This window comes from Panthera uncia (genome assembly GCF_023721935.1).
Source record: "Panthera uncia isolate 11264 chromosome C1 unlocalized genomic scaffold, Puncia_PCG_1.0 HiC_scaffold_4, whole genome shotgun sequence".
NCBI lineage: Eukaryota > Metazoa > Chordata > Mammalia > Carnivora > Felidae > Panthera > Panthera uncia.
Genome location: NW_026057585.1, coordinates 50,383,177 through 50,409,967, shown reverse-complemented (window position 1 = coordinate 50,409,967; position 26,791 = coordinate 50,383,177). Strand labels below are relative to the sequence as shown.

Here is a 26,791-nt window from a genome sequence, read left to right as displayed (position 1 = left end):
ATAAGAAGCGTACTGTGTCCATCCAACAGATGACCCTTGAATAGCCAATATCTGCTGTCTCCTGCAGTCATTTCTAAAAAGACTAACATGAACGCGGCTGAGAGGGACCCACTCCTCTATGGCTGGCAGATGGACACCACTCCAACCTTAAAATAGTGCTGTAGTTATTTGGTAACTTTACTGTTTTGAAGTTAAATGGCAGATAGATAAAATGTCTTTTGAAAACATCTGTTCTTTTCACCTCCAGCTAGCCTCCTTTTAGGTTATGCAGACGTGATTGCTCCTCTTTTTGTTATTGTGCTTAGTCAACTTATTTCTTAAAGCACAATATGCAAGTATAGTCCATGTTCCTGTATTTTTATTCATTTTGTGCTATGTCCATATCTTCCATATATTTCATTCATTCATTCATTTATTGAGAGAGAGACAGCGCGCACTTGTGCACGCAAGTGAGGGAGGTGCAGAGAGAAAGAATCCCACGCAGGCTCCACTCTGTCAGCATTAGTACCCAACATGGGGCTCAGTCCCATGAACCGTTAGGTCATGACCTGAGCCGAAATGAAGAATCGGACGCTTAACCAACTGAGCATCCCAGGCACCCCTTCCTTATATTTCTTATTCCTTTTATTTCTCGGTTTTGAGGAAGGCAGTACATATGCATGTATATGTAAAGGTACTGTGAAACATTTAGTCAGACTTCCTGATTCAAAACTCTACTGCAGGTGTGTGACTCTGGACAAGTTACTTAATTTCATCAAGCGCCAGTGTTACTACAAGGATGATATACGTAAAACATTTAGCATAGTGTCCTATGTGATAATCACTCAATAAATCTTAGTAGTTTTTATCATTCATAAAATTCTCAAAGATACTTGTAACCCCCAAACTGTGATGTTCCATTCTACTTGGCCCATAATTTTTTCTTTCACTTTGTTTCTCCCATTTCTATACTTACATACTACATTTGTATGGATGGTAATAAGACACTACTACTTTCTTGTGGTGTTTCAGTTTAACTTGAGGAAAGCCCCTTATTAGTACCTTATGGAACATAGACTTTGACCATATAAGTTAATGAGAGATTATCTGGAACAGGTGACTGGCAGACCCCAGTATAATAATGTGCTGAGTCAGCCACATTTTATTCAGCTTTTAGTCTTTTTTCAGAGACAAATGGCAAGGAACATTTGTTTTATAGGGTATCATTACTGTTTATATCAGTATTTTTGGAGGCAAATAATAGAGATCCATCTTGAACTTACTTAGACAAAATAAGGAATTTAATGTAAGGCTCATGTAATTTTAATAAGGGCAGGGAGATATCTAGTCCTTAGGGACTCAGTGCCACCAGAAGATATTTTCTGTTTCTGCTGTTCTACATGGTGGCATCCTTTTTCAGACCAACTTTGTTTATATGCTGTCAGTTTCCAGGTCTCCAAGATGTACTGCTTAAGATACTCTATGTTTTTTTAGCTGCTGTTGGTACAAATCTGGAAACAAACTATGGCCAGGCTTGGGTTACGTGCCCATTCCAAACTTATGGCCAGGAATGCAGTGATTCCAATTGGATCAGATGCTATGTAGTCCAGAAAGTGAGCTCTCAATCAAAATACATGCTTGGAATGGAGGAAAGAACATTCCTGAAAGAAGATGAATATGGAAATAGAAAGAGAAAGGATTTGAGGGGGTGGGGCAGACAATAAATTATCCTTACAGGGTACTTGTTAAATGCTACGTACATCCATTAGTGCATAGTAGGGACATAATAAATGCTACTTGAATTTGAAACTGAGGATTCCTCAGCAAAATTGATTTTGGTTTTTATTGTAGTACTTGTAGCTCAGTGTTTGCTGCAAGATCTTCACTTTATACCTTAGTTCAAGTAAGATATTTTTTATACTAATGTCAAACTCTGTCTTGTATTCCTCAGTCTTGATTGTCGTTTACTAACTTGTTGCTTACGAACTTGGTATTAGGTGACAAGAAATTAAGTTAAAAGTCAATACCTAAGCATAAGCATAAAACCGCTATATCCTTTATTGTTAATATTAAGCAAGCATTTCCTCAGTGGAATAGGCAAGGATATTTTGTTTACACGTGATAGAACCCAGCTAAAATTAACTTTGAAGTTTATTAGAACTTTATTGGTTTTAATTTATTGTTTTTAATATTTCTTAGAACTGTTTTAGAAGTTATATGAATGTGTATCTGGGAATAAGGAGTGTCTAGAACAGAGATTCAGTGTCACCAAGACCTCTTAATCACTCTTTACTAATGGTTAAATCCTGTTGATTTCTTCAAGGTCTCTTGAGTTTTTTCTCTACCACATCCACTAATTTAACTAGTTTAAGCTCTAATTATACTACATGTGAACAATAGCAGTGGATTCCAACCTAGCTCTGTCTCTGACAAACTAAATCTTTCCCTGCCAAAGTCCATCTGGAACATTTTGTTACATGTATAATCTTCCCTAAGCCCTTGTAGTGTCAATCACTGCTCAACAGTTACTCTCAAATGCAGTCAAAAGTAGAGTGTAACACTTTCTACTAGAAACTAAATGAAACTAGAGAAAGGTAAAAATACAAGATCGAACTTATTTTAGTTACTACAGATGCCTTCTGCTCTAATTAGGGTAACCTTGTATTCATTTTTGTTTCTGTACCTGTGCGGTAGTCATTTCCTCTGACTTGAGTGACTTCTTTATCTGCCAGTTCTGTTACTGTTTCTTCACATTCAGTTAGGTCTCCAAATGTATTGTGACCAACCACTTTCAATTCTCCTCCGTTCTCTGCTTAGTCAATATTAGCAGTGTTGCTAAATTTTTCTTTGAGAAATGAAAAGTGAGTCACAGTTCTTTTTTTTTTTTTTTTATTTATTTAAAGGGAACTTTTTATTGCTTTTTATGTACAGAAGACTCAACATTTAGCCCAGCTTGGTGGCCAGTTGTTTAGCCTTTGTCTTTTCTAGCTTGGCAGTGTGAGCTACTGACTTTGCATCTAGGATGTTGCCTCCCCAGTGACCGCAGATCTCATCATATCTGTCATGGTAATTGGTCCTGATGGCTTCCACCAGCTTGGCCAGAGCTCCTTTGTCTTCCAAGTTAACTTGTGTGAAGGTGACAGTGGTGCAGGTCTTCCTGTGGACCAAGTAGCCCAGCCTGGCCTTCCCCTTGATAATGCGGTGGGGAATCCCCATCTCACAACGCAGAACAGTCAGGACGACAACCAACTCAGGGGGATCCACAGCATGTGCAATCACTACCAACTGAGCCTTCTTGTTTCTGTTAAGTTGGTGACAGTATTAACCCCGGCTGGAAGGACAGACAGCCTCTTAATGGGGACATCCCCTTTGTCAGCAGCTTTCTTCTCAGCCCGGGTCAACAGTCTCTGCTTTCTTTTCTTTCTTCATCTTTGGTCTGTATTTATGGGTCAGCCAAAGCAGTTAAGTAGCTCTTTGGCAGTCCAAGACATGGGTGAACTGGTTAATCCCGTGAGGCTCTTTCAGACATTGATAGAGACTAGCCCTTTGCTGCTGCAGTTGGATGTAGCGGGGCCATTTGACAAAGCAGGTGGGGTTCCTTTTGGGCTAGGTACCCTGTCCGATACCAAAACTCTTGAGCCTCTTCTCAAACAGCAGGTTGACCACCTTCTTGGCTTCCTGCTTCCTCATGACAGCAGGGGTTGGGGCCACCTTCTTCCCTTTAGCCTTCTGTCCTTTTGGCATCTTGGATGGCTGGAAAAGAGCTCAAGTGAATCATCCTTCTTAAATGCTTATCTAGGGGGACAAATTCTTGACCTAACCATGGAAATGAGACATTCCACGTTCCCGATAGTAATTAAAAAAAAACCCAAAAAACAAAATAAAAAAACTGTTCCATGCAGTTAGTATGTCACCTATCCTTTTGACATATAACTGACCTGGGTTAACAGATGTTAGCGATAAGCCTTATTAACAATAATAATCAAACTTTATTACCTCTCACTGGAAAGGAAATTTGCAGGTATCTTAGACGTAAGATAAGTGGTTCTCAAGGTAGTCTCATACCAAGAGTATCAGTATCACCTGGCACATATAAAGTGCACATATAAGTGCAGATACTCAGGCCCAACCTCTGCCCTGCTATAGTAGAAACTTGGATGGGGCCCAGCACTCTGTTTTGATAAGCGCTGAAGGTGATTCTGTTGCCCTCGAATATAAGAAACCAAAGCTAGAAAGCCCGCAGACATTTGATCGATAACCTGCCTACTTTGTATGTTCTTTCAAAGCATCAGTTAACTCACTTTTAAAAATCAGACGTAATAGCAGTCTATATTAGGGAAGTTTTAAAGATGAGATATTGATGAAACAAACTCTTCATGAATTCTTAAAGTCTGTGTAAATATTAGTTGCAAACTTAACGCTGAAGCTTTTTTGGTGCGTTCTTGTTCATAGTAGTGACTGCCATTGTCAGACCTTCTAATTTGTGGTATAGAATGAGTTTATGGAAAATACGAGCTGGGATTAGGTCTAGGTATTATAGAAAAGTCTCTCAGGGCATGAGGTTTCTTTCTGCTTGGTTTTCTTACTTGTACATAAAGGTTATAAACTGTCCCACTGGTGCTTTTAAAGATCTGTTGAGATTGCATAATACTCTTCCTTTGCTCTTGTTCAGAAGAGAGAGAATAAGATAGTGGAATCAAAGCACTTATCACAAATGTGCACATAGAAGACACTTTAGGGCGGCTGTTTGTTATTACTGTGTATACAACCAACCTTTTCTGTAGCTTTCTTTTATTCTACTTTCTTGATTTTGAAGTTCTGTTTTAGTTCTTAAATCCTGATTTTCTAATTCCAAATTTCTGTGTCCTGTACCAGGTCCATGGTACGTGGATCTCTGCATGGATTAGATCCTTGAACACCTCAAGCACTGTTTGTGTTATTGCACTTTGAGAAACACAATAGGAGATGCCAGTTAAGTATGCCAGCTAGTCATTCAGCTGGAGTGGTAGTACCTTACCTGTTACAGTTACCACTTTTCAGGTTGTGGCTGTTGGGGGTCACCAGGGCTCTCAGAATTGATTTCTCTTTTAGAGATAGATTCACAAACTAATATATAACTAGAATCTCCATTTACAATGTGAAATACCCGTGTTAAAAATAATTTTCTTCCTACCTCTTTCTGTAAGAAAAATTTTTCAAATCATAAACATTAGTTGCTTCCTGCACACAAATTCTGAGTGATGGGAGTTAAACGTATGATCTAAGTACTTAGTGTCATCAGGTTATATCATCCAATCTGATTTATCCATCTCTATTGGAACAATGTATGTAACACATGGGCAACTTATTTCTGTCCATGAATAATGCTGCAAGACTGCTGGAGAAATACAAAGCATGTTTTGTTTCATGGTTGCCCTTCTGGTAGGTTCAAAACTGCCTATTAAATTTTTCTCAGAGAGGTGGAGCGGGGGTTGTAGAAGGAGGGTGTGCGTGAATGTGTGTGTAATATGTTCAGGTGATTTGGATTACATTTTTTTTTTAATGTTTATTTATTATCGAGAGACAGAGAGACACAGAGTGTGAGCAGGGGAGGGGCAGAGAGGGGGAGACACAGACTCTGAAGCAGGCTCCAGGCCCGAGCTGTCAGCACAGAGCCCGACATGGGGCTCAAACTCACAAACCGCGAGATCATGACCTGAGCCAAAGTCGCACGCTTAACTGACTGAGCCACCCAAAAACCCTTACATTTTCTTTTTATAGTCAAAATAGTCTCCTATTTCCCTGATACTTTATATCACTTGGTTACTGATTATTAGAGTACCTTCCATAGAACACTTGATTTCATTTCATTGCATATGGATATTTCTTCATTTCACTCTCAGGAGGTATGTTTTTTAATGGGTATTACTGGCTGAAGCAGTATTCTAACATACTGAAGAGTGAGTATAGGCTTTTGGAATTAGACCTGAATTCTGGCTCTACTATTTGTACCCTGTATCATTTTGGGGGAAGTTGCTTAATCTGTGAGCCTGAGTTTCTCATCTGTGAGATGGGGTAATGTAACAGTTTTGTAAAATGGATTGTAAGGATTGCATATGACATGATTTTACATTATAGGTAACCCTAGAAAAGAATGTATGACTAATGTAATCCAGTATTATTCTTATATTATCATTATTGTTTCTTTTAATGTGTTTGTTTCTTTTTGTTTTATTGTTTCTTATTGTTTCTTTTAATTTTCCCGCTCCCAAATTGTATATGGTACTCCTAAGTGTGAGTATCTATACATAGTGTTAATTGTCAAGCTACATTTATTGATCGCACAGAAGAACGGTTCTAATTCTAAGCCAGTGTTACTTTTTATTATGCTTAAAGGTGTTATTGTTAGCAATTAGAATTGATCAGTCTCTTATAGAAATTCTTGAAAGACGAGGATTTTCCTAGGCTTCAGAATTATTTTGGCTCACCTTGTATGATTTGAGAATTCTCGATACAGGTCTAAAAGTTTTCTGTGTGGAATGAAGGCTGTAGATCTGTGAATTACAGGAAAATGAAATAATCATTTATTCAGAAGTTAACTTTTTATTTGGTCTATTTAGGAAGGAGACATGCCAATTCATGAACTTCTCAGTCTTTATGGTTATGATAGTACTATTCGACTCCCTGAAGAAGATGAGGAGGAGGAGGAAGAGGAAGAAGAAGGTGAAGACGATGAAGATGCTGATAACGATGATAACAGTGGCTGTAGTGGGGAAAATAAAGTAAGGTTATACACAGTAATTCTTAAGATTGTAGTCTTTTTTCTTGTTGCAGTAGTAATTTATTAATATTGGAAGTTGCCTGTAATCTCCTGAGAAAGTAATAGTTTTATCTGTGTCTTTGTGCATTTCTTTTCAGTGTCTCTTGTAAGTAAATTTGAACTAACTTAAAAAAAAAATACTGTTTCTAAGTAATAAAAGCTAATTGGTAGTTCTGTATTCAGTTTTCTTATTATGTTTTGAAATAATTTGATTTATAGAGAAGCTCAAAGATAGTATAGAGTGTTCCTATATACTTTTTACCTGACTTCCCTTGTTTATATCTCATGTAACCATGGTATATTGTCAAAAGTAAGAAATTGGCACTGGTACTATTAACCATATTAATTAATTAAACTATAGACGATTCAGATTTTGCCAGTTTCTCCACTAATGTCCTTTTTCCTGTTCCAGGATTCAACCCAGAATACCATGATGAATTTAGTGTATTTATTTTAGTTTTCTGGTTGTATTTGGAATACTGTAACCTTTCATCTGCAACAGTTTTCCTTACATCTTAAAGAAATTTAATTTTTTTATTCTACAGGAAGAGAATATAAAGGACTCATCAGGTCAAGAGGATGAAACTCAGTCTTCCAATGATGATCCGTCACAATCTGTTGCTTCTCAAGATGCCCAAGAAATAATCCGGCCACGTCGATGTAAATATTTTGATACAAGTAAGTATCACTGGTTGCTGTGTGGATAATTTTTACCATTTAATATATGATGGAAAATTCCATTTCTTGTTCATTCATCTGTTTGAATTCATTTACTCTGAAATCTCGCTGTACAGTGTTAGGTTTTGTTCTAGGCTATTAGTTTAGCAGTGCTAGGGCCCTTTTTGTCCGTGAGTAGATTGCAATAATTGTTGCATCACTGTACTACTTAATTTTGAATGTGTTCCTTTTTATCCCCCCCAACGCTTCTTTGAATTTAGTTTGTTTCATGGTCATCTTTTTTAATTTCTCCTGGTATTTTCCTCGGTGTTAATTTTCTACTTTCTTTGCCTTTTAGCCTTTTTTACCTATATTCATAAATACTGCTTTTTTCTAATCAGTGGTTCCTAGTTCTAAAGAAGTGGTTTACTCTTGAAACGATAATATGTTTTATACGGAAGATCTCCTAATTTTACTACAGTTGTAATCTAGCCACAGATGACCAGTAGTTGAGACATTTAATGTACGTATCTTGAATATTTGCATGCTTCATTTGCTCCATGGTATTTCATTCTAAGCAGGAATCATTACTGTAGGTGACAGCTCTTTGATAAGAAAAAGGCAACCATTAGTGTTATTAGTTCAGACTTGTGGTCTAAATTTCTATGCTTTATTTAAAAGACAGAAAGACACTCGAAGAACAACCACCTGTCATGAAATGTGTGGTAATGTAATAACTGATTAAACATGGCTACTGCTTCGTGTGAAGGATTTCTGTTACATACTTAGTTTGCAAGTGAATGTAGTGCTGCTAATATTTTATTGTGAGTTTTACGCACTGAGTCTGGGTGGCTCAGTCAGTTAAGCGACTGACGTTGGCTTAGGTCATGATCTTGCAGTTCGTGGGTTCAAGCCCTGCGTCAGGCTCTGTGCTGATAGCTTGGAGCCTGGAGCCCGCTTCAGATTCTGTGTCTCCTTCTCTCTCTGCCCTCTCACACTCAAACATTAAAAAAAAAAATTTACTGAGTTTTGATCAAAGATCTGGTCCACTTGAAAAGAAAGTGTATCACTATAAAAAGAGATGGGTTAATGAAATTACTGTGTTTTAAGTTTGGTGAAAATCTGGTGTTTTTCCTTTTTCTTCTTAGATAAATTGCCAAAGTTTGGTTAAAAGTGGGATGCTAAGTGACTGCATTCTAAAACAATATTTATTTCATGATCTGGTATTTCAGTTGTGATGCATGTATGCATGAAAGCTATGTATATATACTGCCTATCTTAGCTTTTCCATAGGAAGATTTAATTTCTGAATGTAATTTACCCTTTTGAACTTTGTATGCCATTTTACAGTTGAGAAGATGCTGAAACATGTAGTAGGTTTTAGATTTCCTATCCCAGTATGTAAATACAATTTTACTCCAAATGTAAACAAACGGCAGCTTGCCTGCTCTCAAGAAAACAGAGGTTGAGGAGAATGGAGGTCTTCATACATAGCCTCCCTTCACACTCCCACAGAGTGTTGCTAAAAAGTTCTCAGTATCTCAAGGAGCACTGATTGGAAACTACTGTTTTTGTTTTATCCAAATTCTCATTTTATTAGGGAAGAAATTGTGCTCCTATAATTCTGTCACCAGAACCAGAATTAGGTTCAGGAACAGATTATCTTGACTCTAATTAAACTTTTTTTCTTAAATTTTCGTAGGAAATAATTGTCTAAGGATGCGGTTTTCTAAGATTGGAATTATCCTAGGTTTGTGGATTGTTTTCCTGTTTTAAACTGATAGGGTATTATTTGATTATTTGATTAGAAATATCTTGGCCCTATTCTGCAGATACTTTCAGGCATACTTAAATGTTCGATGGTAGATGTAAAAATAACATACAGCTAGATATACAGATGTGGACAGGAAAAACAATCATTTTATAATATTGTCTTATTTATTCTAGATAGCGAAATAGAAGAAGAATCTGAAGAAGATGAAGATTATATTCCATCAGAAGACTGGAAAAAGGTAGTTAGAGCCATATTTTCCCCAAGTTTAGGTAAATTAACATTAAAAACAAGTATAATTATTATTTTACTAGCTCTATATATTGATAAAGTTGAGGTAAGCCCTTTTTTAAATGTTTGGAAGACGTTCAGATTTCCCTTTAATATATCAAAGTAAGAATACTTATTTTTTTATAAAATAAAATAATGGCATAGAAAGAATTGGACTCTTTTTGAGCAAATCCATCTCAAACCAAGAACAGAAATTGAAATTTCGAGCTAGTGCCAATTTAGTTTTTTCTTGCACTGTAAAAAGTATCACAAGTGAATGTTTTTTTAAACTTGGGAAAGCAATTGAGGCTTTGGTTTTGTTAAAGTGGCTTTTGTTTAATAATTTAAATTGTAAGTTTTTCCATCCCATATTAATGTTGATATTTACAATTCAGAGTATGTTGGATGAAGGGACACATTGGAGCTTCTCTATAGCTATCCATAATAAGTTAATTTCTAAAATGAATCTAAAGATTATATATTGACATAAGTTTTTAATTATAAAACTATATAACTGTACAACTTAGTTTTACAGTAAAGTAGAAGAATTAAATTTAAGCTGTTGCAAAGCAGTTGAACTTACTAGGAAAATATGTCAAAATATCATGTAGAATTGATTAGAGCAAATCATTTATATAGAAGGATGATACCATTCTTTCTTTTTTTGTTTTTCTTTTTTTTTTCCTAATGTTTCTTTTTTTGAGACAGAGCGAGCAGGGGAGGGGGCAGAGAGAGAGGGAGACACAGATCCAAAGCAGGCTCCAGGCTCTGAGCTGTCAGTACAGAGCCCGATGTGGGGCTAAAACTCGCAAACCACAAGATCGTGACCTGAGCCGAAGTTGGCCATTTGACTGAGCGACCCAGGCACCCCTCTTTTTTTTTTTTTTTTTCCTTTAATGTTTATTTTGAGAGAGCCTGTGCATGCCAGGGGGGAGGGACAGAGGGAATCCCAAGCAGCTTTCAACACAGAGACATGGGGCACAGTCTTCTGAACTGTGAGATCATGACCTGAGCCAAAATCAAGTGCTGGATGCTCAACCAACCGAGCTCAGGTGCCCCGAAATGATGTCATTCTTATTGAGACATATCACTGTGTTTTGCTGTTAAAAATTACATTGAGCATTTTTTGCTGTTCTTTTTCCTAGGTCTGATTTTAAATTTAGTGCATAAACAATCATTTCTTTGGAAGCAGAATAGCTCTAAACATCAAAATCAGTGGACTGGCTGTACTTTTTAAGTCACGATTGTTTAATTATTTAATTAGTTAATAGTTTTGAGTCTTCTTGTGGCTTTGTTTTTTTGTTTGTTTGCTTTTTTTAAGTTTAAAGTTTTTTTGGTTTGGGATGCTTGGAGCAGACTTAAAGAGCTGACACCTTGGTAATTAAAATAAGAGAACATCTTATACTTAAAGAGTTTCTATTAGGAAGAATGAAGTATTCAAATGAACTTGGAGTGGGCTCCCAGGTATTGTCGGCTTCAGCCACAGTTGGTCCATTTCTGGGTTTCCAAGGAGCTGTTTAGAAGACAGCGATACCATTGTGAGTTAGAATGGTAAGGGAAGTTTAGCTCAGTGCAGTATGTATTAATTTGAGTGAAAGATGAATGAAAGATGGGGCTGAAGACAGAAAACAAGGATCACAAAAGTTACTTACTGTTTATGTGACCTATTTGGGCAAATGTTCTTCAATCCAGTTTTTTCTAATTCCTACACCATGCAGAAATTATGAAAACTAAAAACCTTGAAAGTCACCTTAAACTACTACTTTCTACCATATATTCAAATTTATATCTGTTTTCTCCAACTTAAATTGTTTTTATGTCTGAAGTGTGCAGTATTTGAGTAAGTGTTGAATTATTATTTTTTTTTTTTTAGTGAAGGAACAAAAGCTTAAAAGAGGGACAACATGGGAGAGTATTCTCTTCGTCAGGAAATTACGTAATAAAACAGGCCACAGTAAATCCAGACTGTTTTATTTTAGAATGATTTAGACTGTTGTAGTAAAAATTTTCAAGATTCTGAATCATCTTCTAAGGCTTGTAAGACACTAAATTTTTCTAGGAATTGGGACAGAGGAGACAGCTTTGAAATCAAATTTGAGTCCAAGTTACAGCCCTAGAACTTGTTAAGAGTGCATTCTTGAGGAACTTAATTGTTTTGAGTTTCATCTCACATAAATACAGAAATAAAAATTTTAGCCTTGTTGAAGTTGGTGAGAATTTAATGAAAATTACACAGGATTTAATGAAAATTACACATAAGGTACCTGGTACATAATGCTCCTAAGTGCTGTTTCCCTTCCCTACAGATTAGCATGTAAAAACGTGTTCTGAACTCAATAGGGAAAAGAGGTCATCTTATTTTTACAGTAGTCCAGAAGTTCTCAAACCTTGGCTCCGTTTTTAGAATCATTTGGAGAACTTTTAAGTACTGATTACCAGGGCCTTTATCCAGAGATTACAATTTAGTTGGTCTGGAATGGATCCAGGCATTAATATTTTTAGAAGTGCCTGAGACAGGGAAGGTTGATAACTTAACTGTCTATTCTCTGGTAAGCATTGATGAGTAAAGTTAAAAGAGGCACAAGAAGTGATAGTAGGGTACTCTTTTTTTATAATCAAAGACATAAAATTCACCTGTAAGAGTAGAGAAAACTTGTATGTGAATTCTCCTTAGAAAATTGACTGGTTTTCCTGTGCAGGTTTAGCAAAAAATTAATTGCATAGAGTATGTCTTTGAAGTTATACTAGAAAAAATGAGATTGTGGTATCAATGGGTTGACAATAAGAGGAATTTTTTCAAATCCTAAGAGTTATTTCAACTGTTATTTAAACTGGTAAACTGTCACCTTAAACTTACCTTTTCTGCCTACATCTTCATTTTGAAAATGCAGTAGATTCAGTCTTAACATTTAGCCACCAGATAAAGGAGGGTCTATAATCTTGGTCCCTCTGTTTTGTAATATCTCATCGGTGATGATCTCCAGTTACCTTTCTGAACAGCCAGCTTCCCCTAACCTGTGATTTTACTTTCCTAAAGTAAGATTTAATTTTGTTTTGGGGAGGTTACTTTTTTCATTTTGTATTGTTTTGTGAAAGTCAGTCACTAACCTGCTTATCCATGTGGGCTTTCATCCATTTGACCTCTACAGAGCTTTATACAAACCCGTTTTTCTTTACCTTGAATCTGTGGTTCTCAGATAAGAGTGTATGTCAGAATCACCTGCACAGCAGCTTGCTGAGTCCCATCCCCAGAGTTTCTAGTTAGTAGGGCTCAGGTAAGAGCTGAGCATTTGCATATCTAACAGTTTCCCAAGTGACTCTGATGGTGCTGATCCAGGGACCATAGTTTACAGTGTAAATACCTTAATGTATCTGAATTTGCTTTTCTGTTTTTCAGAGTGTTTGCAGTTTGAATTATAAGAACTCATTTTTACTTCTTTTTCTCCATATTTTGAAGTAGTTTGTATTCACTGTGTATATTGCATTACACCCCATTATTATTACTAATATTTTCATCCAATCATACCCAAGCTCTTTATTATTAACTCATTCATCCTCACAATACTCCTCTGAGGTAGTTAATTGGTTGTATCTTTTATGACAGAGAAACCATGAACAGTTTACCTAGGAAGATGGTAAAGTTAGAAAATGGATATAAAATCTGTGTTACTAGATCTTACTAATGTGTTATGTTATTTCTAAAATAGGAGATTATGGTGGGCTCCATGTTTCAAGCAGAGATTCCAGTTGGCATTTGTAGATACAAAGAAAATGAAAAAGGTGGGTTAATTAGTAAAGTTACATAGCTTGAATTTATGCTTTTGAAGTGATGAACTGTTATTTTATAATGGAATGAGACCAGGACAGTTTGTTACCCCATTGATTTATGAAAGAAGACCCTTCATTATCTCTGTAAGAAGAAAATGTTTCTGTTTTTCCAGTTTCGTTCTTAGAAAAAATTGAATGCCTTTTCATACTGAGTGACTTAAAACATCTCAACTTTTCATTTTGTTTTTCATATTTTAATTTCCCTGGATAAATCCTTTATAACCTGTATAAATTAAATATAATAGGTTGTTTTATGTCAGTGGAAGCTGTTAGGTTTAAAAAAACTTAAGTACATAATGACCTAAAAAGCTTAATGGTAAGCTTTGAAACTTTTAATATCACTAAAACTGAGTACTTTAATATTTATTTATTTGTAAAATAATTTGGGAAAACAACTTGTATACTTAAATTTTACATGATTTTTTCTATCATTTTATATAAAAATTCCAAGTCGTAAGTACTTAAACTTCCAGTAAGTTTAAGTTACTTACTTAAACTTAAGTAACTTAAGTTACTTAACTTAAGTACTAAACTTAAGATCTTAAGTCTGTTTTAGATTATTCGGTTGGGGTGAGTTCCAGAAAGAATGTTGTGGGTGTGTTTTTAATGAGTTCATGTATAGTATGACATCACTCAGTGTTAGAAATCTTTGTTCATTTCTTTTATTTCAGTTGTTATCTTCACATTTCAGCTCACATATGCAGAGCCTTTTGGAGTTGCAGAAGACTTTTGTTTTCCTTTTAGTGTTCTCTCCAGAAACTTCCTTTATAATGCACCTGCTTTCAGGGCAAGCAGTAGGTAGAGGCAGTTAAGAGAACACCACAGGCCAGTAAATTCTAGTGACAGCAAAAATGTTTTAACACACCAGCAATAGCTTGTACTTACTTTCAAGTTAATTCCTGCAATATACAGGAACATTAAAAGTACAATATGGAGTGACTTTGTTATATAGTAAGATTCTATACATAGTTTTGTGAACACATTGGAGTTGTGTGCAAAAATAAGTGAACGATTGACATTTGTATTTATTTTTGTAACTGAATTTTAAATGTTATGCTTTGCTTATGTACTATATAATGATTAGCACATGTTCACCATTGAGTTCTTTCTCCAACTAAAGAGCTGAAAGTTAGACCTTTGTTCTAACTTTTTTTTTTTTAAGTTTTGACTATGAAAAATAGTAGTGTCTGTCAGAAAATTTCATATTTTGTAGGTGGGTAGGAAAATATTTTGGTTTTACATATGGCAGGTTAGTGTTAGGGCTTAAAGGTAGTTTTAATTAGCTCTTAATATGTTTTATGTTTTAACATGTTTGTATTGTCCGATATAGAAAATAAATGATCTTTAACTTTCGTTGTTTTAAATTTGGGTTTGATGCTTTCAGTTTGATTGTAATTTTAGAAAGCAATTATGCATAATTATTTTTTCCGGAACAGATACGATTTACAAATTTTACTTACCATGAGAATTCAAGCATTGTAGATGGTGTGAGGATCAGACTAGATTTAGCAAGGGGATCCTGCTTTAGAGGGGTCACTGTAATATAGGTTCTTTCCTCAGTTTTGTATTTCTAGTAATTCATACTTCTGTCATATTACCCAGGATTTGTCACCACTTAGGGTACCCTGTGCACACAAACCAAACTCATGTGAAACTTAGGTAAATTACATTGTTAGGAAAAAACTGTTAAAGGGATATTGAAGATTAGTGCATTCTGTTCCTTATAGGAAAAAGTTTGCAAGATATTTTTCATTGGCTTGGTGACCACACATTCAAGAGGGAGAACATTTGGTTAGAGTGATTTTGATTAAAAAAAATGTCACAAAACTTTGATACCTTGATACCTTCACTGTAGGAATTATTTGGTAAATGGATTAGAATTTTTTCATTGATACAAGGAAACCCTATTACTGAGTATCCTGGAGAGATACTGATGATTTTTTTTCTCTGTGATACCTGATTTCTTTTTTACTAGACTCCATGCAGCATATATATTCCTCATCAGCTATCATTTCTTTTTTTTCTTTTAATTTCTGAGTATTTATTTTTGAGAGAGAGCACGCACACAAGTCGGGAGGGGCAGAGAGATAGAGAGAATCTCACAAACTGTGGGATCATGACCTGAGCTGAAACTGAGTTGACAAGCTTAACCAGCTGAGCCACCCAGGTGCCCCTCAGTTATCACTTCTGTTTCAGTTATATAAACAAGATTTGTTACAGTCACGTTAAATTCCTCTTTGAACCTGTATCTGTTGTTATATAATCTCAACTACACTATTACAATTTTCTTAAATTTATGTAAATTAGCAGTTTACTCAGTGCGCAGTGTATTGTAATCATTTGTTTATTTTTTGCATCCTTAATACCTGGTATGATTCTGTTACATAGGCACTTAGTAAACATTTGGTGGCTGAGGTATTAGGTGGGTGCAGAATAACGTTGACAAAGCCAATACGGAGTCAGTAAACTTTGATCAGTATGTAGGCATTTGGCCTTGGACATGTTTACTTCCTTTTCTCCTCAGTATAAAATAGCTGTAAAAGAGCATTTATTTACAGAGCCTATCATGAGGATTTACATAGGATATTTTCACAGTTAGCCTTAACAGCATATACATTGTAAGTACTCAGTGAGTGACATTAGTATTCAATGGATGATTAATCTTACTCATTACATTTAGGTTTTATTTTTCAGATTTTCAGAAACCATCAGTTCATGCCGTTTTACTTACAATTGGCAAAAACCCTCTTCAGTTAGCTTCAGCAAAAAAGAATTTACCTGATTGCTTAACTGGAAAGTTCTGGGTGGCCTGGCTTCAGATAAAACTGGATTTGGGGGTTCTTCTGATATCAGCTGTCCCTCTCCTTTCCCTCTTTCCTTTATTACAAGATAGGCTAAGATGGCTACTCGGAGCTCCTGGCTTACGCTTTACACTGTCCCTGTAGCTAGAGAACCAGCACAGATGAAAACTTCTGTATCCACCTTCGCTCCAGCAGAAGTCCTAGAGAGAATCTGTTAACTTTGTTTGAGTCATGCTCAGCCAGAAGTAATTACTGTGACCAGAGAGAAGAGTGACTCTTCTGGTTTGCCCTGGCTCATTTATCTGTTCTTGGGGCTCCAGGGTGTGATGTCAGCCTCACTCAAATGGAAAGGATTTAATTCCCAAAGATGTGTTGTAGAAATGAAAAGCATGATTTTTCAGTTACGTATTTTATTGTTTCTTCCATATACTAAACTGAATGAACACTGCACCTTTTGTGATAAGACTGAATTGAATGCTGCTGAACATCTTGGAACACACACAGAGGCCTGCCACTGCCTCCCCCTACTAAGAATTATCTGCCCAAAGTGTCAGTACTGCTGAGATTGAGAACCCTGGACTAGGTTGATTACAATTAGTTGGGCTACGTAGGGGGAAAAGGGTTAAGAGAAAGGAGCCAAGATACATACTTCCCAGTCTAATTTTCATGCTTGCATGACATGAGTTTTAGAGTAAGAAAATGATGGCTAGGAGTTTGGAAGCAGTGAATAGCAAAAGACTGCATGAATCTTTGTTTCTAATGAACATTTGACATATTATTGATTCTGAAGTTACTAAAAAATGTACACATGCATTATCCTTAGTTGATGATAATACTGTTGAAAAGGCAGTTCATTTAGCCTGTACATATAGGAAAGGCTCAGCTAAACAACTTAAAATTTATGTCATTAATCACAGTGTGTCCTTTTAAGAACATGGGGTAAACCTCATTATACCATAGCTGATTATGGACTGGCATTTTCATCCTCATGATACATTGATTACATTGAATTTTTACTTCGGCATTAAAAAACAGAATAACACTTCTTATGAAAACTGAAAGTGAATAAATACAAATTTATTCATGGAGGATTAATTTCCCAGATTTGTGGTGGTGGTTTCTGGACTTTCTACACACCCTCCCAACCACCACACACTGAACTTTGTTAACATAGTGACAACCCATTTTATTTGAGCTTGATTTGTTACTTAAAATTCCATAATAAGCCCTTTCCTGGGTAACTTGAATATACTAGGTGTGTTCCTGCCTTCAGAATGTTTTCGTTTACTTATAATCACATGTGAATTATATCTCCCATAATATAAAGTGGATATATTTGTGGTTGCTTTTTTAAAAATTCTAACATCTAGGCTTGGTAGTTGATTTACACAACAAGAGATGTTATTTCTCTTCTGTATTTTATCCTGTGTTTTATCGTAGTGGTGGATTTTTGATTTTCTGAACTCTTGGCATTTCGTTCTGCAACAGACATTTAACAAAAGTTAGCTGTTGTTGCCTGTTTTATTTAGATCATGGTCAAAAGTCATATTTTATTTGGAGTGTAAACTTAAGTGGAAAATAATTTGGTCTGTTTCTGGAACCAGTAGACAGTGTGATTTATTCTCTGTGGAAATGCTGATTGTTCTCATCTGTGGTTATTTTTTAGTATGTTGTCACTGTATAAAATGAGGTGTTGTATTCTCAGGGTCAGCCTGTCTAGCTGTTTTGTCACAGTTCTAGGGGTCTGGCTTGTCATTTGGCGCCATCTGGTGATGTTTGTGTACTCAGCTTAGACAGGACATCTCTGTATCCTGTGGCAATTTGCAACTTAACAGAATGATTCCAGAAGTATTTTTCAGGTCGTCTGTGCTTGTTTCATAGGCCCACTATGGGCGTATTTAAGTGGGAGAACACTGGGGACTCAGGGACGCATCACCTTCCATCTTTCTTAGGACTTCTTGTAAGGCCTTGCCTGCCCTCCATCCATCAGTCTCAGGAACATGAAAACTGTAGTCTTCCCCACTCCCCGCTTCAGTGAACAGAGGCTAAGCAGACAAAAATCAGTAGTCGTATAGATTCACTTTATCATGGTAGGTTTATTGTATTTACAATTTAGAGTTTCACTAAGATTGTACCAGCAGGCTAGAGAAGGAATGAGGTTTACTAAGGAAAATTTTCTAGAGGTTATCCTTGTACTTTATTTATTTTTTTTTTTAATTTTTTTTTTTTAACGTTTATTTTTGAGACAGGGAGAGACAGCATGAACGGGGGAGGGTCAGAGAGAGAGGGAGACACAGAATCCGAAACAGGCTCCAGGCTCTGAGCTGTCAGCACAGAGCCCGACGCGGGGCTTGAACTCACGGACCGTGAGATCATGACCTGAGCCGAAGTTGGCCGCTTAACCGACTGAGCCACCCTGGCGCCCCATCCTTGTACTTTAAAGAAGAGTATCTATTTTGGGAAACAGAAAAGTAGAACGATATTTTAAAGTGTATGTGTGTAGTGGAGGTGCAGAGTGAGACAAGGTAATTTATATGAAAACACCGAACATAGTGCTTCATACATAGGAGATGCTTAATTAGCTGTTAATTCCTTTCTTTAAAAAAATTTTTTTTTAATGTTTATTTTTGAGAGAGATCGAGCAGGGGAAGGGCAGAGAGGGAGGGAGACACAGAATCTGAAGCAGGCTCCAGTCTCTGAGCTCTCAGCACAGGGCCCGACATGGGGCTCGAACTCACGAACCTTGAGATCATGACCTGAGCCAAAGTTGGACGCTTAACCAACAGAGCCACCCAGACACCCTGCTGTTAATTCCTTTTTTTTTTTTTTTTTTTTTTTTTTAAATAACACAAGGAACTTTGGCACTGTCGGTTATCCTCTGTCTCTTAAATACAGAGTTTTTCTTTAGCTGGTTCCTTCCTACTGGCATTTAAATGATTGTCTCCTATGTTTAAAAACCAATAAAACCAAAAACTTTCTTCAGCTCTACCTCCTCTCCCGCTGTACCTGTCTCTCCTCTCTTAAAACCAAACTTTTCAAGAGTCCCTACTTTATTTCTTTCCCTTCCATTTACTCTTCAGTCGTCTCTAGTGGGGCCTCAGCTTCCATTTCTGCACAGAAATGGCTCTTAAAACATTCCCCTCCTTGTTAGTAAGCCTATTGTACCTTTTTCAGTTGTTACACTGTTCATTGAAAAGCATTTAACCAGTCTAGCACTCCTTGAAGCATTTTCTTCCCCTAGCAGTGATGGTGTCACATTTGTTACTTTTTCTCTTTTGATTCTTCCTTGGTTTTTTTTGTCTGTGTTCCATCTTCCTGTCGGTTACATTTGCACAGGGCTCTCATCTTAGGTTTTCCTCCTTTCCTTCCACTTTTTAAATTGTGATGAGATTTAGGCTTTAGTCTTACTATAATGGAAATTCTGATGAAAGTGAAATGCTTTTTTTAAAAACAGAAAGACTCTTGTTTTATGAAAATGATTTATGTTCATTATAATATATTTTCAAACTTCATAGAAAAATACATAAAAGAAAAAATTACCCCAAACCTTACCACCAAGAAATAAGCAGTGTTAACATTTGGTGAGCATTCTTTTAGACCTCTCATTTCAAAAATAATAGTTGTAGCTAACATCCATTGAACCTTAATAATGTGCCAGAATTGTTTTAGCGTACTTTAAATCTTTACAACCCAATATGATAATGTTGTTATCCCCATTTCACAGATGATGCAGAGAGAAGAGAAGTAACTTGCCCAAGGTCATATAGGTAGTAAATGGTGGTGATGCTATTCAAACCAAGAGAGCTTGGACTTGAGTAAACTCAAGCTAAGTCATCTTAGCTTGGCTCTGAAACAGTTATAAAATTGTTTAAATCACTTAGGCCATAAAATATGACCCAAGAACAAGAATGAAGTTAGGCAAGTCCTAGGACCATGCTGTACCTCTCAATTCTCAACATGTTGGCTTATAAGTGTGAATTATTTGTTTAGTCAAACTCTTAACAAGATTTGGCATTTTTTTTTAACTTCTATGTTTTACTAATTTAGTATATGAAAATGATGATCAGCTCCTGTGGGACCCTGAGTACTTACCAGAAGATAAAGTGATTGTATTTCTTAAGGATGCATCTAGAAGAACAGGTGATGAGAAAGGTGTAGAAGCAATTCCTGAAGGATCTCACATAAAAGACAATGAACAGGTACATGAGTAAGAAGTAACTTACATTATGGGATAAATAAGTCACAGGGATGAAAGGTACAGTATAGGGAATATAGTCAATAATATTATATGGGGACACTTGTGAGCATAGCACAATGTGTACAGTTGTCCAGTCACTGTGTTGTACACCTGAAACTAATGTAACATCGTGTGTTCTTCAGTTTAAAAGGAGAAATAACTTACAAGTTTCCCCAAGTAAATTAACCATTTACATCTATAGATGCAAATGCTGCCACACTCACTCTTATTAAGATATCCACCAAAATTCCTATAATGTCATCAATAGGGAATCGGCGATAGCTAAGGTTACTTCATTAGTGTAATTTCAGCTAAAATAAAAATGATACCATTTTGCCTGTATATACTTTTTTTCAAAATGTTGGAGTTCCTTTGGATATTCCTAAGAGCCTGTGGATATCATCAACTTAGGAATACTATCTGGGATAATGTTTTAGGGATATGGTAGACAAGTTGCCTACAAGTGAACCTAGTGACAGCAATTTTTTTTTTTTTACCTTTTTTAAATCAATGCTTTTTTTCTCTCATTTATTTTAAATTAGAATAGGAGCTGCAAAAGGCCAAAAAGAAAGGATTTGTGAGTTTTATAAAATAGTTTCTTTTCATTTTTAAATTTCTGAGATATTATGGCTGCCAAGTTAGAGTATTTGCTTACCATTTTCAGTGTATTCACAAGCGTTAATTAATCAGGATGGAATTTGTTTTTTTTTTTTTTCTTTTTTAATGTTTGTTTATTTTTGAGAGAGAGAGAGAAAGCGTGAGTGGGGGGGGAGGGAGAGAGAGAGAGAGGGAGAAACGCAAAGTCTGAAGCAGGCTCCAGGCTCTGAGCTGTCAGCACAGAGCCCAGCATGGGGCTAGAACTCACGAACTGTGAGATCGTGACCTGAGCCAAAGTCGGATGCTCAACTGACTGAGCCACCCAGGTGCCCAGAATTTGTTTTTCTTCAGTGTTTTCTTTAAAATTCTGTGTTGTATTCACTGGAATTACTTGTCCTCCAGAAATGATGAACACACACACTGGATTCAGGAAAAGCTTTTACTTTCGTAAGAAATTGTAGCCGTGAATTATTCATACTCTGGGTCACATATTGAAGCCTTTTATTTTTCTAGGCATTATATGAATTGGTTAAATGCAATTTTGACACAGAAGAAGCACTGAGAAGATTAAGATTTAATGTAAAAGCGGCTAGAGGTAAATAATACATTTTTATTTGTTTTCATGACTTAGCAGAAATTTAGAACTTAAGATCTTCAGTCTACATAGGTATGTCCTAGGTTTAGTAATACCGATCTTTCTGAATTCCGTATTTGCTGAATAACAAATAACTAGTAACATATCACGTAACTTGTGTCTAACACAAGCATTATGGGAAATGGGATTAAGTCTGGTTCTTTATGGGAAAATAAGGCCATTAAAAAACACATAATGTCTTTTAATTTCAGGGCATTGTTAAAAATACTTTTTATGTATTGATTTTGAGAGAGAGAGAGAGCATGCATGCATGCATGCATGCGGGAGGGGCAGAGAGAGAAGGAAGGAGAACATTCCAAGCAGGCTCTGCACTGCCAGCACAGAGCACAACACAGGGCTCAGTTACACAGACCTTGAGATCATGACCTGAGCTGAAGTCAAGAGTCAGATGCTTAACCAGCTGAGCCACCCAGGTGCCCTTGAAGCATTTTTAATAAATATTTTCTTTTTTGATCTTGTTTAATAGCCTATGAGCTATGGAATGTGACAGTTACTTTAATTTCAAACTGTTGAGACTAAGGTCTCTGAATTGAAATACCTTTGCTGAGGCAAACATAATTTATAAATAATGAAGCCATAATTAAAATCAGTCCAGGTTTTGGGTTTTTTTTTTATTCTAACTGGCTCCCACTCTGCTTCACTAAGAACACTATATATTATCACATAACAAATGGAAGATATTCATTCATTCAACAAAAATTGGAAGGCAAGTTCTGAGGACATCATGAAGTCCCTGCTCTCATGGCGCTTAGAGCCTAGGTGGGAAGCTGAAAAACAGTTATGAGTTCTTCCAAGAATTAGAAGGTTCAATTCAAATTTATTGCAGTAGGACTTGACCTAATTTGGGGAATGGTGAGGCTTGTTAGGGAAAGCTTCTAGAACAAAGTGGTATTTTTGCTGGGATGTAAGCGAATTAGGTGAGAAGGATGAGGCAGGAAATAAGTATAGACAAAGGGAAACAGCACCAACAAAGTCTAAAGTTAGAAAGAACATAGTGAATTTAAGGAATTGAAAGGTAGCTAGTATAGTTAGATCATAAAGGAGAAAGTGGCCCAAGTTGAAATTGGAGAATTAGGGACCAAATCATCCAAAATTTTATTAAATACAGGGTTTTTGTCACTTTATCTTCTGCAGTCATCGGTAATAGAGCTCAGGAGTAAAATACTTCCTTATTGTTACTAGAAATTTACATTTTTATTTGTAACTGTTCATGTGCATTATTTGGGGGAATATTGCTTTAACAGTTTTCCTACTCTTTTTGTCAGAGGAATTATCTGTTTGGACAGAAGAAGAGTGTAGAAATTTTGAACAAGGGCTAAAGGCCTATGGAAAAGATTTTCATTTGATTCAGGCTAATAAAGTAAGTAATGATATATGTTCTCTCTTTTATAAAAAGCTAGTTAACCCAGGTCATCTTATATCAGTTATTTTCTAATGTTAAACATTCTTTGACGAATGTTTTACTCTGTTAGTTTTTGGGAATTAATAAACATGCCTAGACTTTCTGGCATACATTTACTAAGTGACTGTTGTCAGTGCATGATGTTAGATGACTTTAAGAATTGGACTGGTTTACAAATATGTTAATCAACTTTTGTGTAGGATGTGTATATATAATGTAATTGTTTAAAACTATTTTCCATAAACTTGGGACAGATTGTTTTAAAGGAGGGTCTTTAAATTTTTAAACTTTAAAACCTTTGTAACATGACATTATTTACAATTAAAATATTTTTTACATTTGTTTAAGTCCCAAGTGTCTAAAATCAGATACTTAATATTTAATTTGGTTTTAATTAAGATTTAATTTTCTAGAAGAGTATCTCAATAAATCAGCTTTATTATACATTATAATTTTATAATTGGACAATTGTATGTAACATGATCCATTTATCATTCCATATTGATAATATCAATAATACAGTGTCCGTGTATACCCAAAAGAACTGCATAATTACTTGTATTGTTTCTGTGGGAAATTAGCATGCACAAAATTAAAATCTCAATAGTTTAAGTGGAGGAAATTAAGGAATTTCTAGGTTTATGTAAATACCACATTTTTTAGCAAATAGAAATGACAAGGACCTTTGCATTACATGTTTCCTTAAAGATAGCATCTAAGTTTTGTGTGATGGCTTGTCTAGGATGGTGTTGAAAGTATCTGGGCTTACATGGGCTTAATTTAAGTCTGAGTTCTAAATAGTCTGTCCCCACATTCTTCTTACACCTCTTAATGTGATTGGGTAGTATCTACTTAATTTGTTTCACTACATATTTAATAGTATATTTTATGTTCTGTAAATAGTTGCTTATAAATCCTGTGAGTTTATTTTTCTTAATTTTGTTGTGCATTAACTAGTTTACTCTTGATTAACTTGTTGCATTTTGGTATTTGGCCTCAGACATAAAACTAGTAAGAGATACTTTGAGTTGTAGCATTGGTGTCAAAAATGTATCATATTCCTTAATGTTCTGTCCAGATGAACTGATTACCTCCAGCACAGGGCATATTCTATGAAAGCCATGTATTATGCTAATGAGTAGATATGTATGTTTATGATTGTAAAAAAAAAATAGATTGTTTCGTGGTTGAAAGGGACATTTTGGATATGAGTTTTCCAGCATTCCTGCCTAGATTCAGATCAAACCATGCTGGATTACCTATGGGAGGGGACCCCTGGAATGGTAAGCTGGAATAATAACTAGCAGCAGCAACCCTCCAGAAATCCTTTTTTTTTTTTTTTTTTTTTTAATTTTTTTTAATGTTTATTTATTTTTGAGACAGAGAGAGACAGAGCATGAATGGGGGAGGGGCAGAGAGAGAGAGGGAGACACAGAATCGGAAGCAGGCTCCAGGCTCTGAGCCATCAGCCCAGAGCCTGACGCGGGGCTCGAACTCACGGACCGTGAGATCGTGACCTGAGCTGAAGTCGGCCGCTTAACCGACTGAGCCACCCAGGCGCCCCCAGAAATCCCTTTTTTAAGAAATAAGAACCTATTAGGTGACTGGAAACTACTAGTCAAAAAAGCCTTTAATGTAATATGGAAAATAAGACCTTTATTTCTTTGTAAGTATTTGGGATGGTGATATTTCTGTGTTCCAGAGGTCAGCTGACCTATCTATACCTAATATACTCTAGTGAACAAAAAAAGAGGACAGTAATTTCTTCAAGGAGAAGAATGGTCCAGTGAAAACATTAAGACTTTGTTTTTATTCCTGAAATTGAAGTTTGGATCTTAAACATAAGTTCTGTGTAGGCTTACTTTATTGAAGATTTTTCATAATATTGTTAACTTTGCATGCCCCAAAATACCTTTTCAATTTTTGCTCTCAGTAAAGTACAGTCGACTTGGCTGGTGTCTGTATAGAATTAAGATTCTAAAGGAGGCAAAAAAAAAAAAAGAGGAAAAAAAAAAAAACTTGAGAAGATGATAAAAACAAAAACAAAAACCTTGATAGCTTTCAGTCTTAGAGCAGCATGGGCCAAACTTGTAAAGTGCAAGCATAGGGGAAGAAAGAAAAATATGTCCGGTAGTGAAATGAGGATGTCATCAAATTGACTTTAAATGCAGTCAGTCCCACAGGATACTTACTTCAAGATTAGACATTTATGGGTTCAAGCTATATGGTCTTGCATTCCAGCACTTACGCAGATACGTTTTTTCTTTATTTTAAACTCTCAGTACTTTATTACATACATTAACCCTACCAGCTTTGCAAGCTAAGTATTGAAAAGGGGGATGTTGTCCACATCATTTGCCAGTCTCATTGGTGTTGAACATTTATGTAAGGAGAGCCATTCAGTCACATAGGTAGATATAGCACCAGTTACTGGAGTAACTTAATAAACAAAGAATTAGCATTGGCATTATTATACCTTTCAACTCATTATGGAATATTCTCAGCCTTTCTAGAAAGTAAAATAACTGAGTCTGGATCACCAGTAAGACCTCTAAGAGAATCTTTTAAATGGGAATTTAAAAGTAGACTCCCTAGGTATTCTGTGAGTAAAAGTATACTGTTCATAACATTAATTTTAATTAAATGCCACTTTCAGATATTTTCAATAGAGGAGTATTTATTTGTATAGTAAATTAAGATGCATTTATTTATTTATTTATTTAAATGTTTATTTTTGAGCAAGAGAGAATGAGGTGCAAAGTGCAAAGCAAGGGAGGAGCAAAGAGGGAGACACAGAATCCGAAGCAGGCCTCAGGCTCTGAGCTATTAGCACAGAGCCTGAAGCGGGGTTTGAACTCACCAAAGTCGGACACTTAACCGACTGAACCACCCAGGTGCCCCAGATTAAGATGGTTTTAAAAAGCATAATGCTAAATATCTGAAGATTTGTTGCCAGTGTATTATTTCTCTCCACGGGGATTCATAAAGAATAGTTTTAACAAAGCTGCTGCAGTGTTGTATTTTATACGTACAGTATTATATATTACTTAAGGTACAGCTAAATTTTTCACACTTCAGATATTTTTCATGAAATAATTCCTTTAAGGAGGAGATGATTCTTAAAAACAAGTGTTTGTTTCTTATAGGTTCGAACAAGGTCAGTTGGTGAATGTGTAGCATTCTATTATATGTGGAAAAAATCTGAACGTTATGATTTCTTTGCTCAGCAAACGCGATTTGGAAAAAAGAAATATAATCTTCATCCTGGTGTAACGTGAGTTTACTTTTTTCTGTCGAGTCATATATTTTTGCTTTTGGATTTTTCTTGAGAAAATTGTGATTTTTAGAATCTTCCTTTTTCACTAGGATAGGAGTTTACATTAGTTTAAAGTTATCCATTTACAGATATATCTTCATAGGCCATTTAGACTTCAGTGTCTTATGAAACATTATAAACTACAATTCATAATATTTGAGACAATAAATACATCAAAGCAAATGTTAGAGTATGTTTTCAGGAGAGAAAACGGATCAGAATAGCTGTTAAAGCGTGTTTTAGTTCACTTCTGTTCCATTCAGTATAAGCACATAGTTTTTATCTAATACTGTGAGCACAGTGAGAACAGAAAAGAGACTCTTCAAAGAAAACTATGGAGCTGAATGCCTCATAGAAGCTCATTAAAGAATGGAAATTAGTATTTTTCCTTGTGTAATCTATTTTTGATCCCAGAAACCAAAATAAGGTTTGGGTGTAGATGATATAAAAGGGAAAAGACAGAGAAAATAAATCAGGTC

At 35.8% G+C, this 26,791-nt stretch overlaps 1 protein-coding gene and 1 pseudogene across 11 annotated transcripts in view; one reads left to right on the top strand and one right to left on the bottom strand.

Moving 5' to 3' along the window:
• Window positions 1-26,791, top strand: part of MIER1 (MIER1 transcriptional regulator) — a 60,147-nt gene that overhangs the window by 24,159 nt on the left and 9,197 nt on the right. For all 11 annotated transcript variants that reach the window (XM_049618519.1, XM_049618518.1, XM_049618517.1 and 8 more), the window contains 8 exons: window positions 6,579-6,740; window positions 7,324-7,456; window positions 9,383-9,447; window positions 13,184-13,256; window positions 20,153-20,304; window positions 21,453-21,534; window positions 22,860-22,954; window positions 26,143-26,270. In XM_049618519.1, the coding sequence (XP_049474476.1) occupies window positions 6,579-6,740; window positions 7,324-7,456; window positions 9,383-9,447; window positions 13,184-13,256; window positions 20,153-20,304; window positions 21,453-21,534; window positions 22,860-22,954; window positions 26,143-26,270 (890 nt within the window). The remainder of the gene's footprint in view (window positions 1-6,578; window positions 6,741-7,323; window positions 7,457-9,382; window positions 9,448-13,183; window positions 13,257-20,152; window positions 20,305-21,452; window positions 21,535-22,859; window positions 22,955-26,142; window positions 26,271-26,791) is intronic.
• On the bottom strand, window positions 2,852-3,729 carry LOC125913417 (60S ribosomal protein L7a-like; annotated as a pseudogene).